This window comes from Protopterus annectens, chromosome 10.part0 (assembly GCF_019279795.1).
Source record: "Protopterus annectens isolate FY-2018-M chromosome 10.part0, PAN1.0, whole genome shotgun sequence".
Lineage (NCBI taxonomy): Eukaryota > Metazoa > Chordata > Ceratodontiformes > Protopteridae > Protopterus > Protopterus annectens.
The window spans coordinates 1,115,533,006-1,115,551,228 of NC_056744.1; the positions used below are offsets into that span (position 1 = coordinate 1,115,533,006).

The 18,223-nt window shown below is 39.1% G+C and overlaps 1 protein-coding gene across 2 annotated transcripts in view; it reads left to right on the forward strand.

Moving 5' to 3' along the window:
- The window catches only part of LOC122813500 (putative ferric-chelate reductase 1), a 948,313-nt gene that overhangs the window by 560,683 nt on the left and 369,407 nt on the right, over positions 1–18,223 (forward strand). For both annotated transcript variants that reach the window (XM_044085846.1, XM_044085847.1), the window contains exons 10-11: positions 2,879–2,991; positions 5,620–5,706. In XM_044085846.1, coding sequence (XP_043941781.1) covers positions 2,879–2,991; positions 5,620–5,706 — 200 coding nt within the window. The remainder of the gene's footprint in view (positions 1–2,878; positions 2,992–5,619; positions 5,707–18,223) is intronic.

An 18,223-nucleotide genomic window follows, 5' to 3' on the forward strand; every position in this document is an offset into this window, starting at 1 on the left:
CCTAGACATCATGGTGGCTAGCTTAAAAGGACAAGTTACAGAGTAATGCATTTTTATATCTCCTAGACATCATGGTGACTAGTTCAAAAGGACAAGTTACAGAGTAATGCATTTGTTATATCTCCTAGTCATCATGGTGACTAGCTTAAAAGGACAAGTTTAGGCAAATTTAGCTGCAAACAGTTTTTTTTTTGCCACTGCTACAGTGAGAAGACATACTTGTTTTTATTGCATGAGTTTAACTCTGTAGTCTATCACACACACCATTCTCAATTAAACTAGAGCCATAGCTAGGTCATTTAACATCCTGCAAGGTCCCCAGGCCAGCACTTCCCCAATCAAAAGTTTATTGCAGCTGCTGTGCTGAAAAGAATCTTGTCTGTTCCTCATGCCCAAATGACAGCTCTTCAGCAGTCTTGTGGTCATGCTTCCAGACAGATTGCACACAGACCAGCCTGTCCTTCACCTCATCCTTGTCACAGTACAGGGTCAAACAAACATCTTTTTTCTGAGGTCTGCGAGATAAAGTGAGAGACCTTTTGCACTGCAAGCATTTGTGATGCAAGGGAGAAAGTGGTACAAGGGAAGAAAGGGGTTGTTAGTCTTCTTCTTTCCAGTGTAGTAAATTACGATTTTATGAATTTTTTGTGTTTGTTTTCAAGATGAGACTGTCCCTCTTTTACAGCCAAATGGAGACTAAGAAACTAATCTTATGATTTGTTAGAGGTATCCACATCACCACTGCTTATTTGCCTCATTAATTAACAGGTAAGCCTGTTAAAAGCAGATGCAGCCATTTCAGACAGAGATTTTTACTATAATGGGGCTGGACACTACTCCTTTTCAGATTAAAAGAAGGTATACTCCCTTCATGTTTTAAACAAGTGGCATACCACTGACTGTGTGGTTTCTGAAATTTTAACTACTCTATTGCAATATATTTCAAATGGGAAAGACACCCAGGGGCCTACTTTCTAATGGGAAAGACACCCAGGGGCCTACTTTCTAACTGGCAACCCATTTCCCTCCTGCCAATCTGACAGCAAGATCCCTGTGAAAAATGCTTCAAATTATTTGCCTTGCTACCTACCTCTCTTGATTAGTTTGTGAATTGGTAGATTCTTGACAGGGCGAAGTGAGGGTGGTTGCTACGATCACCATCTCATATGACACTTTGTGGTAGCAACCACCATCACTTCACCCTGTCAAGATGGGTATGGTGAAAATGTGGTGGTACACTGTCTCAGAAGAAAGATCCTGTGTCTTATGGGGTCTAAGTCCCGACTTTCAGTCTTTGACTATGTGGTGTTTGTATGTTCTCCCCAAGTTTTAGTTTCCACTCAGTTTCCAAAACCTGCTGGTTTATGGGATACACTTTGTCAGTTGTATTTACACTTACCTTTTTTCACCAGGGGTCATGTCTGAAAAGAGCCCATGAATTAGACTATTCACGTAGTTAGTAAAGGCAAATTAAATATAGAAAATGTTGGGCTTGTATAGTGTTTATTCCGCACAATGTTTTTCTGAGTTTTGTTGCTGTCATTCTCTGACCATTTAGCTTTCTGCAGCCACTCTATTAACTTATGTATTCCCCTGGAAAAAAGCCATGTTTCTCATTTATTTCCTGTTTGTGATGAGTAAGGTATAAGGAGTTGTACAGTTATCCATGATAAGGATTTATTTATTTATTTTTTGCCTAAGCCCTGCTCGTGCTCTTCGATGATGGTCATATGTTAGCTTGTACTTTGCTATGCCTCAACATGATGTAATTAGCTTAGCTTCTCCCCTTCTTTAAAGACAAACACCTTCATGTGATCCCTATTCTTCAGTATTGATTTTAATTTCTATCATGTGCGTCATCTCCACAATCTACAGAACTTGTGAGTAGGGGATACACAATTCGTGAAATAGAAAGGACAATACAGGAAGTTAATATGCTAGAATGGACTAAAACAAGACCATTTTTCTCTGATATACCTTCTGCAGCCCCAGTAAATACAAAAGGCTAAGATACTAAGGTAATAAATAGGATGTGCCTAACATATTCTGTTGAAGTCAGTAAGGTGTGTGAGATTGTTAAAAGGAATTGGCCTATTTTACTTACTGATCCAAAGATAAGTAGAGTTATAGAATCTGCTCCTAAATTTAGTTTTAAGAACAGTAAGAGCTTAAAACGTCTGTGCTATAACCACTGTAGGTCCAATGGGAAGTTTATTTCGGAATGCAAGGGCGCACATGCATGTAGGAGCTGTAAAGCCTGCTGTAACATCTGGTCCACTTGCATGGTTGTTCACCTTGTGACTTCCAAACATATAGAGTTTTCTTTCTACAGAGATTGTTCTACTAGAAATATAGTTTATAAGGCTAAGTGTAACCTATGTGATTTTTTTTGCATAGGTAAAACCAATTGGATGCTTAAGGAGAGGGTGTTAGAGCACCTGAATGATATATGTAATAATAAAATAACCAATGCACTAGCCAAACATGTATCTGAGGCTGGGGTTAGTCATAGTTTTAATAGTTAGTGACAGTCCAAGAGAAGGTGATCTATGTAATGAGACAGAATATATTGAACTGAGGTGGATTATTGATTTTGAAGCATATGTACAACCAGGTTTGAATAGGGCTGTCTCTTTAAAACTTCTGTTGAAAAAAGAAGACTGCCTCATTAATTAGTTGTTCTTATTGGATGTATTTAGTATTTAAACTATGTGTATTCTGTTTGATTTTATTAAGGTCTGAAGAAGCGGGCAACCGTGAAAGCGCTAACCTATTTTTATCTTGTCTTTGTGGATTTGTGGACGTCTACATACTGCATTGTACTTCATTTTTTCATTGAAATTATGTTATAACTTGCAGCTGTTTTATTCTTTTCAAGGTTTACTTATGTTAGCGGCCTGGATGACTGCTGCAAGTATTGGAATGATCATGGCTAGACATTTTAAGACTGCTGCAAAAATACTTATACACGGCAAAGCTGCTTGGTTTCAGGTATGTGTGTGTGTGTGTGTGTGTGTGTGTGTGTGTGTGTGTGTGTGTGTGTGTGTGTGTGTGTGTGTGTGTGTGTGTGTGTGTGTGTGTGTGTGTGTGTGTGTGTGTGTGTGTATGTGTATTAAAGAAGTATTAAAATACTTTATCTTGTTTCACACTTCACTTATGCAAGTTATACAAGCAGTGATGAATCAATATGGAACCTCTCCCCTTGACTACAAAACTGACAGCAAACTGCAGTCTGCAATGGGAAATTTCTGGAAAAAAATCTGTTAGAACAGTAGCACATAGTTTCATTCACAGACTGCCCGAATATACACACAAACTACACACACACACACACACATATATATATATATATATATATATATATATATATATATATATATATATATATACAGATAGAGAGATAGAGTGTAGATTTAGCTACAGCTATAGATGTAGGATTACCCATAATTATAGTTTATATGGAAGTGAAAAGGCTCTGCTTTATGCATTCCTCCCTATCTTAAATGATCAGCCTCAAGGTCATAGACCCGTGGCATATCTTATAAGAGGCTTTGCAATAAGTGTTAGCTCAATGACTATCATTCACAAGTCTGCATTTCACTGGACTGTAAACTGGTAAGATAACTGATTTCCATCACACTAGTTGCATTTCTGCCAGCCTCCTGTCTGCAGTAATCAACTTTCAGGGTCATGGCGTAGTCAGTAAGTAGAATTGCATGTTTCAATGAAATGTAATGTTGGAGTATGTAGTTAAAATGGGTCTATATTAGATGAATGAAAGTTCATCTTAGCGAATGCTCGCATGAGCGAATATCCAGATACTCGAAACTGAAATTGTAGGGTGCTGCGCCCCCAACACCCCCCTAAATATATATTCCAACTCCGAGATCGCACCATAGTGAGGAAAGGGCAAATATTCCCATCTTCACTGTACTGCTAACTCGCAATTTTGGTTTCGAGTTCTGCAATATTCGCTCATGTAAGTGTTCGCTAAGATGAACTTTCGTTCATCTAGTATAGACCCGTTAAAATGCATTCATTGAGCTAGAAGTCAGTAAGTTTATTTATTTCTCTTAAATCATTTGATTACGAAGATTGCATTTCCATAGACAGGGTGGAATTAGTTGTTTAGACTAGCATTGTTGGAATCAGTAAATATAGGTTTAAAGTGAAGAAATTCACTTAACCTGTCAGTACAGTTTACACAGCTGAACAAGTGCACATAATCATAATTTCACAGAGCACAAAATGTATTCTTGAGTTTTCATGTTAGAGATAGATGATAAATAATATGTACATCTGCAAGTCAGTAAGTAAAAGGCAAATTTTCTGGAAAAATCAGTGAGTTAGAACATAAGCAGTGTATTTGCTAGAAACATGGAAGAGAATATGAGGTGTGAAATGATTAAATGCCTAGAATCAGCTTTCTGCAAGTAAATTATTTGAAAATTTATGTAAAATCATATTAAGGGTTTTCTAAGAGGAAGCGATGACAGGATGTGGTGCTAAATGGCCAAACTACAGTCACAGGTCTAAAATCCATGACAGAGGGTTTAGAAGGCTGAAACAGTTTTGTTAGCTGTATTGTTAGTTCATGTCTGAGGATAGTGAAAACTAAAACCCCAGCAGTGTTCTGGCAGAATATACACACTCCTTGGAAACCTTGAAGGCCACTCCTTTGCAGTTCTTGTCGGAGCTAGACTACTGAATCCCTTTCTTCATATCTAAAGGACATATCCTCTTACTCCAAATTTCAAGCATGATGCAAAGCCACCATCTGCAAAATATCTCATTGCAAGTGTCCTCCCATGGGCCACATCATCTAACCACCTTCTCCTACTTTAACTCCCCTAAACATCATCTTTAGCATTTCATTTGTTCAGGGCAGTTCCGCACTTGCACACATTGTATGTAACACATTGCATAACTTTTATATATTGTATATAATGCAGTGTTTCGATGTGTTGCATCGTAGCCTTAGGTTTCTGGGGGGGTTTTTTGTTCATTCAGTTATTGTTTGCAATTTCTGATCAGTGTATTACTTCAAGGAACAAATGTAAAAAAATAAGTAAATATACATGGCATATTACAGAACATTGACTCAGTTTTTGCTACATATACAGATACCATTCTGTTTTCCCTTGCTAGCTACTGAAATAGGACATTTGTCCATGCTGTGGAACTAAGATAAGCCAAGAGACAGTGCAGTGCAAAACAGGATAATATGAGCGCAGACTGAAATATCATAAATACTGTGTATTGAACCAATTCAGCCCTGGCACATAGAGGTTTCATGTGTGCATAATACTCAAAGCAAGATTTATATTCAAGTTTCAGTTTTTGTACAGTGCCTGAGTTAACACACAATGGAAACAGAATTTTTTTTTCATTAATTCATTCATTCACTGCATTTGTCACAGTTGTGTTTAGATTGCTAGAATACTGACAACTGCATGATCTTACTGCTGATTTATTTATTGTAATTTTGCCAGTTATAAGGATGAAGGGGAAAAATAGGAGATTATTTTCAGAGTTCTTAATTGTCATTTTATCCAGTACAGCATGTTTTTTAACATTGTTAAAAGTTATGATTAATCATTTCTTTTGTCTATTAATTAGGTCCATTATGGATTAATGGTAGTGACTGTAGGAGCAACAGTAATTGGCTTTATAATGGCGTTTGTTTCAAGACTCGGGTGGAGTTATGTAAGTCTGCATCTTACTTTTATTTTTATTTTTGGAAATGCATGTTTTAAGTAACGGTGAAAATGCAAGGAGATTATGTGATTCACAGACTGTCTGGATCAATATTGCTAGAAGGGATTTCATTGATTGCTATCAAGCACATTGGGCAGTAGTGAACAGGTGGAGCCTTGGCACACTGAAGTGCCAAACACTGTGCTTGTCTGCAGCAGTAATGCTGATTGTATAGAGCAACCCCAATGCCCTTCTTCCAATGCACTTTACAGAAACTGACTGACCCCTGTCCTCCAATCATATCTGACTGCCCCTATCCTCCAATCACATGCATATACACTTCAAGATTTGGCTTGGTACATCTTCTAGTACTGATTTGAAGTCAGATACACATTCACTGATTATCCTTAAGAACTAGCCTGCACCCCAATATAGTTAATAATGGTTCTAGCCTGTTCTATTATATAACAGTTTTACTCTAACAGTTTTACAGTTTAAAATTACAGTGTAAAGGCCAGAGACCATTACAATGCAGCCTGCAAATTCACTCCATATACATTCTGACCTGTCTATTTGCCCAAGGCGATTTTAAGTATAGACATTGCATTGCTCTAATTTAAAATAGTCACTTTATTCCATGATCTAATAATGGTCTGACATAAATTTTGATGCCAGTGAAGTCCTACAGTTTGTAATCTGAAATGTGAAATTGGCACTACATGAGACCTTGCATGCCTTTAACAGTTAAATGTTTCATAACATCCTCAGTTCTTCATCAAAAAGAGTTCGATAGACCATACAAAGTCTTTCATGTAACCAACAGTAACTAATAGAGAATAAGTTTTTCTAGACATTCTTGATAAGTGAGGGTTTGATAACCAAACATTCTCTGTTTACATTTTTTTGAATGCTGTCAAGCATTGAGAGATTGCTTTTAGAATAAAAACAGAACAAAACATTGTATTCCTTTACTCGCCTTGCATAAACAATAAATAATTTTAAAAAATCATGTGAAGTCATTATGTTTTTGTAGTATTAATCTCATTATACACAGTTTGGCTTTTACTATTCAGGATTTTTCTTAAATGATTGATTTGAACTGATATGGATGCCTAGATCACAGTAGATAGTTGAAATGGTCTATAAGAGTGAAAATACATTACCCCATATCTTAAAAAAATTAGTGTGAAATCCATGGCTTTGAAACCCTGCAAACAGTACATGAACATAACTACTAAATAAGTGATTATTAGAGAATGTTAGAAATGAAGAGATATTTGTCATCCTTGTATTTAGCTATCCAATAATGAGTTTGTGGACAAAAATTAAAACCAAGTTAAATAATATAATGTAAAAATTCATCCCTTAGGGACATCAGGGGTTACTTCAGGCCACTCTGAATAGTAAACTTGGATTTTCACATGTTGACATCTGTACCTAAGCCAAGAGTTAACCTGTTCAACTATATACTGTATGCTATTTAATTTAATCATTGAATTTGTAATGGTAGTATGTGATATAGTTTAACAGCTTTGGAGATCTAAAGATACATCACTCCATCACCTAATACAACTGCCCAACACTTCACTAACAGATTCACTGAATTGTGTAAATGGCAAATGTTGAACTATTACTTTGTGAAACCATGTTGACTCAAATCAGCAAATGTGGCAATATTGTATTTAATGTCTAATAAAGACAGCAGACAGTACTCAAAACATTTACCTAAAAGTAAAGGATTGCCTGGGCAGTAATTACTAATAACTGGAGGTCCACTCTCAAGTATAGGAGCTACAGTGGCCAATCTCCAAATATCAAGAACAATATTGTTCTTTAATAAAACATTGACTAGCAAATGGTAAATGCCTGGTCAAATATTCTGAAATACTGGAGATAAACACCAAGGAATCATTAACTGTGGCAGTACATAGCATTTTCAGACTTATTTTTGGCTTTCACTGAAGCAGGCCAAACATTCCCTAAGGAGGCTGTCCTTACAACTGAAGAATTGTATGTCTAGATTTATTTCCAACAACAAGGACACAAAGAACAATTCTTGTGTTTCAGATTTTTATTTTTAATAGAATAATGTGTATAATGTAAATGACACTGCTTTCTGAAACAGTTTTTCCATGTGGCAAGGGAATGCTCTGCGAGCATGTTACTAAGCATTTATTCTTTGTGGTCTGAACGCTCGCTAATTCAATACCCCTAAAGTGACCTATTTCACTCCATTCTGGCTGCTGCCACATGTCTAAACATTTATTAGCTCTGGCTTGAACTTGTTTAAACCCTTTTCTGACATTTTCCATTTTCCATTGATAATTAGAGAATTGAGATATGCAGCTGCGTTCCAAGAAGGCAATTTGTATGTAGTATCTGGCCTATTGCTGAAATATGTCGCCTTAAACATAAAAGCTGCTCTGCGGGCTTAAATTGACTTACCAACAGGAAAACCATAATGGACCCTTTTTCATTATATTTGCATCAAATAGAGAGGTGCGTTTGGGGTTTCTTGAACAAAGCAGGTTTTTGTTATTTCATTTAGGGAATGCTTTTGCGGGTAGACTACTGAGCGGTTTGTGTATTGTTTTACATGCTCACAAATTCAAAAGCTGCGAATTAAACTATTCCCAGCTATACTTACTGCTTATAAAGGGAATACTAGGCGAGTGTGTTCAGAGCAGTACTTTGTAATGGTCTGAACACTCGTTAACCAATATAGTCTAAAACTGAATGTTAATTCTTTTATGGTGTAAAGTGTGTATGCTATATGGTTATTTTTTCTGTAGAACTAACCTCATAACCTAGTACCAGCCTGTATATGTTGCACATCTAACAATTGCTTGGATTGTTTGCGTCTTTTCCCTTCTTTCCCTACTCTCCCTGTTCTCTCTGCTAATGCCCTATGTGTGGAACTTGGTAACCCCTACTCAGCTAATGCTTGTGCTATTCTGCTCTTTCCCTACAGCTGTCCATGCTGTGTTCTACCTAACAACTACAGCCTAGACATCCTATCCTTTAAGGATATTTTCTATGGGACCCAGCTAGCCATTTCAACAGCTAGCCCCTCTCAAGACTTAATTAAAGTGTATGTACTGCTGCATACTGTAACTTAAAGTGCTTCTAGTTCCTAAACTATCATAGTTCCTGTGCTTTTCCCCGCACTTGCTAAGCTTCCTACAGCAGTCTATCTCTTGCCCCTAATTACCCACTAAGCTGTAACTTAACTGTTTAGCCACTAGGTGGTTCTGCTCACCCACTAAAGTTTAAAGTCCAATTATTTACCTTATTCAGTTCTCTCCCGTAGCCATCCCCAACCTCTTAGTATTTTTCCCCATTGGCCTGCTCTATCCTGTACTTAGTTCAGATCTCCCCCCACATGCCCAAACCTTGAATAACCTTGCTGTTCCAACTTCCACCAAGCTCCCACTTTTCTGTTACAGCTGGCTGACTGGCTTCTGCCAGCCACCTTCTCTCCAGCTCTACCCGCTCCATTCGCCCTACGGGCTCACTCCGCTCCCCTATCCTGCCCCCAAATACCACCTGCCCCAACCACTCCTACATTTATTTTAACACCAAACCCCTCCCTCTGTCCCTCACCAATCTTCCCCACTCTAGTGGCACAATCAACCAATCATCTCCACTCTAACCCCTCCCTCTTCAACTCCATCTCCCAATCACAACCACTCCAGACCCACTCAAAGTCTCTATAAACTCCTTGTCTACCTCATCTTATACTTTCCTATCTGCCCTACACATTCCTGCCACTAAATACACATACACACCTGGACCATGACATGTCTTCCAGCTCAAACAATTCACACCCCATTTATCTGCTTTCTATTCTTACTTTCTTTATACCATGCTACCTCCTTACTATTCTAACCAACTCCACCCCTCCTTCCTATCCAACTCCCACACTCCCACCCCTCCTCCTCAACCCACTATAAAACATTTCCACAACATACCCGCCTCCCTAGTTCAACCCAACCTCTTCTACTACTTCAAATTAAAGCTTGTCCCTCTCCTATCTACATACCACAAACCTAAACTAATTCCTTACTGTCCACAACTACCTCTGCTTAGCAAGGGACATGCATTCATACCCTGGACCAAATACTTCCTCTAGTCCCAACCCCACAGTTACAAGCAATAAAACTAACCACAAATACCTCAAATTCTTCACCATGAATGCCCAAAGTCTAAAAAACAAAGTAACCCACTTTCATGCCTGGCTTAACCATAACCTACCTGATATTGTAGCAATCTCCAAAACTTGGTTAAAACCCCACATTTGTGACTCAGAAATCCTACCACCTGGGCTCCAAGCCCTGAGACATGACCACTTAAATAGAAAAGGGGGCAGGGTAGCCTTAATCTACTCTAACTTGATGTCCATATCCCTCCATTCAACAATGCTGAACTAGTCATAGGCCTTCTAAAACTAAATAACCATAAAAGCATATGTATAATTGCCCTGTCCATCCCCCCTGGTAATAACATCTCCGCTCTTGAAGAAATCCTCCTCTGGACCTCTACCAATATTAAGCTAGAGACCTTCATACTTGGAGATGTAAATATCGACTGGAATAAAATCAACAACCTAAATCCCACCATATCCATCAATTTATATAACTATACCCAACTAACTAACTCTATCTCCAGACCCAACAAAACTAACTCCCCAGGTACAACTCTAGACTGGATCCTAGTATCCATCCCTAACAAAGTCATAAACTCTGGTACTTTTCCTGATCCTATAGGTGACCACTTGCCATCTTTCATCCACAGAACTACTCACTTCTCTCCTCACCTACACCAATATACCTACACCTACAACCTCACAAACTTTAACCCCACAACCTTCTCTGATGCCCTAAAGCAAACAAACTGGAACTCCCTAAAAACTCTACCACTTGACAATGCTGTAGAATTCTTCAACTCAACCTTCTTAAGCATCCTCAACTCCCTAGCTCCATCAAGAACAAGAAGGGTAAAAACTAAGGCATCCCCTTGGCTAACCAAAGACACCAAAAAACTTATGCTACAAAGGGATAAATCCTGGAAAACATATCACCAAAATAAGCAGCTAGAAACTATTCTTATAAATAAACAACTTTGAAACCTTGTTAAAAAACAAATCATTAGAGATAAAAAAAGTCCTACTATATTAAACTCTAGTCAAACCAATCAAACAATCCCAAACATTTCTAGAACTTGATTAATTCTCTTTGCAAACCAGGCACCAAAAATAATCCCTGCCCTGACTCCGGCAAATCTGATTCTGAAATAGCCTCCCTATTCAACTCCTTCTTTACCAACTCCATAGCAGAACTGACCAAGACCTTCCCTAATAACGACCCATCCCCCCAACCTACCCAGTCTTCCATACCCCCTACACAACCCTCTGCCTCTAATCCCCCCCAATATTTAAACTTAAACCCATCTCTACCTCCCGCATAAAAAGATTACTCTCTAAATTAAAACCATGCTCCAATGCCCCTGACAATATTCTATCTTCCTTCCTAAAACTAGCCGCAGACAGTATTGCTCTCCCCATCAGCATCTTAATCAACAGATCCATGCATGAGTCTTATGTGCCCAAATTATGGTGTGCTGCCTTTATCCTACCTCTCCATAAGGGAGGCAAAAACAATAGCATCTCTAATTTCCACCCTATACCTATCCTCTCGCCAATCTCAAAACTCCTAGAGAAATGTATCCAGCTACAGCTTATGCCATTCCTAGCCAATCATCAGCTAATTAAGCCAACCCAACACAGTTTCTGACCTGGCCATAGTACTATCACCGCCTTGCTCTCATTCTTAGACAGAGTTAATCTGGCCCATGACTTTGGTAAAATTGTGTCTACAGTTCTACTTGATCTGTTCAACGCATTCAAAACCATCTCCCACACCCACCTTTTAAACCACCTTTCTAGTCTCCATCTCTCCAAGAATTCTTTATCCTGGTTCTCAAGCTACCTCTCTGACAGGTCTCAAGCCGTGAAATGTGGGAAAGGCACCTCTTCCTTCCTTCTGACCCCCACTGGGGTACCTCAGGGATCCAAACTTGGTCCAGTGCTGTTCAACATCTTTATTAATGACTTCCACAAAGCCATACCCAATATCAAAATTGTACAATATGCAGACGATTCATCTTTAAGCAGTTGCGCCGCCAACCTCTCTGAGCTGCAAATAATAACCAAAACTGCTTTCTCCTCCACCGAAAAATGGATACTCTAAAACCACCTCTCACTAAATGCCAACAAATCCTAAATACTGTTATTCTCTCCTTCAAAAGCCTCCTCTCTTGATAAAAATTCTTTCCAAATTAATAGCCACAACAATGCTGCCTTAGAGGTTGTTCCTTTCACTAAACTTCTTGGGGTAACTATTGATGAACACCTAAAATTCGACACTCACATCCAGAAAAACATTAAGAAAACTCATGTTAAACTTGGTATGCTATACAGAAAAATCCACTTCCTTTCCCCTCCCACCAGACAAACTCTTGCCACTACCTATCTACTCCCCTCACTCTTATATTGCGCTCCTCTCCTAACAAACCTATCTGCCTCTCTCTCCTCTAAACTGGAAGTCTGTTATAATAAGATTTCTAAATTTGCCACCAAAGCCAAATTCTCCTCCCATCATTTTACTGCCCTTCATTTGTTAAACTGGCTTGAACTCCCCAACCATCTAGACTATCTCCAAATTACTACAGCCCATAGACTATTTTTTCAACCTACTAAGTGCCCAGCTCTAACCAATATCCTCCAACCATACACCCTTCCAAGATCTCCAAGATCAACCAACCAAAACCTAATCACTGTCTGCAAACCCAATCATCCTGCTGGTCAGCTTCTGCTATCCTTTTCATTAGCTAAAAATGGAATTCCCTGCCACCCTCTCTAAGGACTTGTGAAAGCTTTAAAACCTTTAAAACTCTGCTACACTCCTACCTTACTTCTAACATGAAATACAGCTGTTCTCTCCCAACATCGACTTGTACTTTTCCCTCACTATAAACTTTTGTCTACCTCTGAGCATAAACTTAACCTAATTGTAAATAATGTAAACTCACAACTGTACAACCCACAAATAACCTCTACCACATTTTGCTCTCTTTCTCTTCTTAATCTTTTCCCCCTCACATATTAGTTTCCTCTGCCTTCCTAAATTTCAGATGCATTATAATCAAGGAACGTATTCCTGTTCTTCAGCTTAAAATAAAAACTGTAACCATGATTTCTTTACTATGATTTTCCTGTACCTACACTATATAATACCATCCTAAATGCTTTGACACTATGAAACCAACGACTTTATGTTGTTCTCTGACACAAAATTATATTTTAATTGTGTTTTTCTTTATTTTGATTGTAACTGTGAATTACACTATGTAATGCGGAGCTTTTCTCCCCAGGCCTCCACTGAAAATGGGCTCCCTGAGCCCAGTGGACCTCCCCGATCATCAAACTGAAATAAATAAATAAATAAACACTGTTATAGCACAATATTTGTAAATTAAACAATGTCAGATAAATTACCATATATATTCTAGTTCTAATCTAGGTACTTCAGCATGTTTAGTTATGTGCTGTACAAATACTGCTTCACTATTACCTTTTATCTTAGGTTAACAGACATCTATACTTGTAACCTTCACCCATTATACTGTACTGTTTACTTTTTGCTTGATAACTCACTACTACTACTAAGTCTACTGTTTTCCCACATTGATTATTTATAAGCCCAGGCTGTGACTGAAATAGGTACTGTTAGATTATTCTACTTCCCTGGTCAGAAAATTTCAGTAAACAAATTAATGCATGCATATATTCACAGAGTTGGAGACCAGCATCACTGCAGAACAAAGGATGATGACATTCAGCTAGATTCTTACCAAAGCAGGTTGTGAAACATATTGGCACAAGCATGTCTCAGTCTTCTGGAATATAATTACATGATAGTGGGGTGTAGTTAAATGCTATATGGAAAATATCTGATTATTTGCAAAGTCTGCGTTAACTTGGAAATATAGTGTAGAATAGCAGGTGTGCTGCACCGTTAAGAAGCATTTCCAAGATCTGTGTGTGCATATAATAATAATTTGAGTAAAGCATTGAAGAGACTACATCATCCCATGAGTATAGTCAAAGAGGTTGCAGGCCTGATACCGAATGCCACTGTTTTTCTGTTTTAGATGCAGAGAATTAATTTTGGCAAGTGATGCTTGATCGCAAATCTTCACTACTGACTACATTCAGTACCCCAATTGGAAGATATAGATTACTCAGAATGCCATTTGGAGTAAATTCTGAAAGTGAAGTCTTTCAGAGTGCAATGGAGCAATTTTTTTCAGGTTATCCTTGTGCCATAATAGTAGATGATATATCAATTGACAGCAGTGGTGAGGTAGAGCATGACAGAAATCTTAAGAGAGTTCTAGGCTGAGCACGTGAAGTGAACTTTAAGTTCAATCTTCTGAGGTGCAAATTCAGACTTCCAGACATTACATATGTATGTCATTTGTTTATAGGTATTGGCTTGAGACCAGACCCGTTCAAGCAAGTAGCCATTCTTGAAATGCCAGCACCAGATAATGTGCAAGCTCTACAACATTTTCTTGGTATGGTCAATTACTTAGGCAAGTTTATACCAGACTTCAGTGAGTTGACAGCACCTTTGAAAGAGCTCACACATAAAAATGTTACTTGGTCATGGCTAGACCAGCACCAGAGAGCATTTGAAGTTCTTAAGCAGAAAATTGCTACATCACCAACATTAAGATACTATGATGTCAGCAAACCAGTAACTCTTTCCTGCGATGCTTCAAAATTTGGTTTAGGTGTGGTTATTCTTCAAGAAGGCAAGCCAGTAGCTTACGCATTTAGAACACTTACCAAGACTGAGATGCAATATGCTCAAATTGAGAAGGAACTTTTGGCACTAGTGTTTGTATGTTACAAGTTTCATGATTACATCTATCATTGAGAAATCCAGATCAAAACTGATCATCAACCTTTGGTTACTATTTTAAAAAAGCCTATGCATACAACTCCAGCAAGATTACAAAGAATGATGCTTAAATTGCAAAAGTACAACTTCAAAATGGTCTATACAAAAGGCAAACTTCTTATCTGGCTGATACCTTATCCAGATCACCCAGAAGTACAACAGAACAGCTTGATGCAGAGAATTTTGACTTTGATGTCATGGAAGTGCATAATTTTTCTACAAGACTCAATGAGCTATGAGGTCATACAATGACTGATCCAGTTTTTCAAAAGCTCCTGACACTTCTCCAAATATGTGTTTGATACATGCTATGCCAAGAAGAACTAATGAGATTCAGTAACATGCCCTGTTAGTGAATCTTATTACCTGTTCCTGGGGTAAGTCAAATGCCACCAATTCTACCATGTAGCTCTGAGGATCCAAAAGCAGGCCTTCTCCACATTGACATCTACATGTCAGCCATGACAGCTACATGCATGGTATGCATTAGGACCATTAATACACTGGCACTAGGCTGTGGGGTTATGCATTTAGAGCATAGTTTGCACTTTGTTCAAATCCTAGATTTCATTTGTTCCCTGTTTAAATGATGACTTCCTAAATCACATAACTGTGTAAGCACACAAATATCTTCCAGGGTGTTATGACACCTTGCCAAATTCAGAATGTCTCCAACTGTATGCTTGCAAAGTTACTGCAAGATATGGGCTGTGTCTTATCCGATCCTTGCAGTACTACTACTGGCTTAAATGTGGAACTGTACCTTTGCCACAAAGGCTCACTGAGTAACATGGGCAATGCCAGTTCATTAAAAGCTTACAGGCATTCAGTGATAGTCATGCAGCATAGCAAGACACCCTGGGTTTTTGGATCTGGATGGATGTAGGTCCCCACTATTCTTAATTAGCATATGTGCCATACAAAAATGTATGAAGAAGCAAAGGAGTATTGTATCCCAGCAGAGTGAAGCTGTGCTGAGACCAGCATTAGTAGTAGCCAGGCAGTAGTCATTCATGCAACTCCCCTCTTTTCATCATTCTTGACAAGCTAATTCCTTATTTTTCAGTAAGTACTGCTTGATTTATTCCTAACTTCAGAATATCTGCCTAAATACTTCATTCTTAAAGTTTCAGGGTCTGCGTATTACTTTCCCCTCAATTGTTCGGCAGTGCTCTGTACAGACTCAGACACCTTGAGTGACATTTTTCCTGTCAAAGGAATATGTAAGGAAACAGCTCCTGTACTTAGTAATAATGACCATCCCTCCTGGCATGTCTAAAGGTCAGTTCCTTGCGCTTTCTCCTGTTAATCTGTTGAACTTGGGCATTCTGAGGCAGTGTAGCAACTGCCTCATGTACACAGACAATCCTCTCCTCTTACCTCCCAACACTCAAGAGTTGTGAGAGATGCACTTATATATTAAAACTGGAAGCCATCCACTCTCAAGCCAAGACCAGAATAGCTGGTCAAGAGGAGAAGTTCAACACCAGCACCACACCACATGCAACACATAGCCCTCTAGAACACCCACCATTAGAGCTCTCACATAAAAACACAAACCACACACTCACCTTCGCAGAGGCTGTCAATAAAAATCTACCCAAACAGCAGAGACCTCCAAGTCAAGAAAGCACACTCAACCACCACAACACAGTACAGATCACAAGACACATAGCTCACCTACACAGTGTGCCCATCAGCCTAATCCCGTAAGGCAAAACAGCTTGCCCAATACACTAATCATAGGAGACTCAATAGTGAGGCACACTGATGTCCCACTCACTAGACTGAATAAGGAGAAGGTAATAGTCAGCAGTCTATTGGGTGCCAGAATCCGACACATAACACACTCACTCAGGTCACTCCACAACAAGGACAAGTGTGGTTCTGTCACTGTCCATGTGGGTGTGAATGACCTGAGATTCACCTCCCTGGACTATATGAAAAGAGATATGGAGGAGCTCTTGGAATATGTGGCCCAAGCAGGTATGACCCTAGCCCTGAGCAGCATCATACCATTGCCCAGAATGATACAGCATTATAAGCAAAAAAATGATTGACTTCAACAATTGGCTAAGTTTCTGGTGTCATTCTAAGGGGATCCAGTATCTGTCTGCTTGGGATGACATGATTGACAGACCTCGATGCTTTGCCAGAGATGGCCTGCATCTGTCACCCCTGGTTTTCTAGATACTGGCTAAGGCTCTTGCCACCCCTATAGTACCTTTTTAGGTGATGTTCCAAAGACCAAATTACTACCATAACAGGTATATATAAATAAATGCAATCTGAGGGTCATGCTGCTCAATGCTAGAAGTCTAAATTTCAAGATGCACTTGCTCAAAGCACTCCTCAAAATGGAAAACATCGACATTTGTGCTGTAATGGACACCTGGTTTAAAGCAGCAGAAAGCACCTCTGCGCTACCAGGCTATAACTCATTCCACACCTTTCGGCCCCAGAACATGGACCAAAGCTCCAAAGGCGGTGGTGTCCCCATGTTCATAAAGGATATGTACACCTCTAGACTAGTAACTCAGCATAATTGAGATACTTCAGGTCCAACTATAATTGGGTAAGATGGCAATTCAGGTCGTACCCTGCTATAGGTCACCAACCATGTCCCAAGACTCTCACTCCATGTTCCTAAGCACCCTGGAAACTATTAGGGTCCAACCCAACACTCTCATACTAGATGACTTCAACTACCCCTCCATCAACTGGGAAAATTACTCATGCACCAATACACTAGCCCAAAGCTTCCTGGAATTAATCAATTCCAATGCCCTGGACCAGCTCATTCTTACCCCCAGTAGAGGAAGCAGCATCCTTAACCTGGTTATTACTAACATGGGCAACCATTGCTCTGCACCAATAGTCAATTTCTCCCTGGTTAAATCTGATCACAAAGTAATCACCATGGAAATCCACATCTCACCCACACTCCCTGCAAAGGTAACCACCATGAAAACCTTCTCCAAAGTTTCCTCTGTGCTCCTAAAAACAGAAGTGGCTAATTTCATGGCATGCATGTCAATGGAAAATAAATGCATGACTGACAAATCATACACCGATGTACTGTACGAACACGTACATAAATGCATGGAACTAGCCATACCCAACAGAACCAACACGCTGTCCTCCAAAAAAAAGGAAGCCAATCTGGTGGTCCCCTGCCATTAATAAACTCTACAACAGAAGGAAGATACTGTTGCAGAAAAAGGTGAAGTCCCAAGACTGGAAAAACTTCCTTATTAACCTCAACCATCCCTCTCAACCATACCGAATTTATTGGTTTTTACCGGTTTTGAGGTCCAAATAATGGGGTGCCACGATTCTCTAGTGGCACCCCTTATTTTCCAATTTTTCAAGCTCTGTGTTTTAAATTTTCGGCCTTTGCCTGATGTTATCACGTGCGCAATGATGTCAGCCCAATGTGAATAGTCTGCCAGCCTTTCAGAATTTAAGCATTTCTAGCTGCTCCACATATTTCGAGCAGG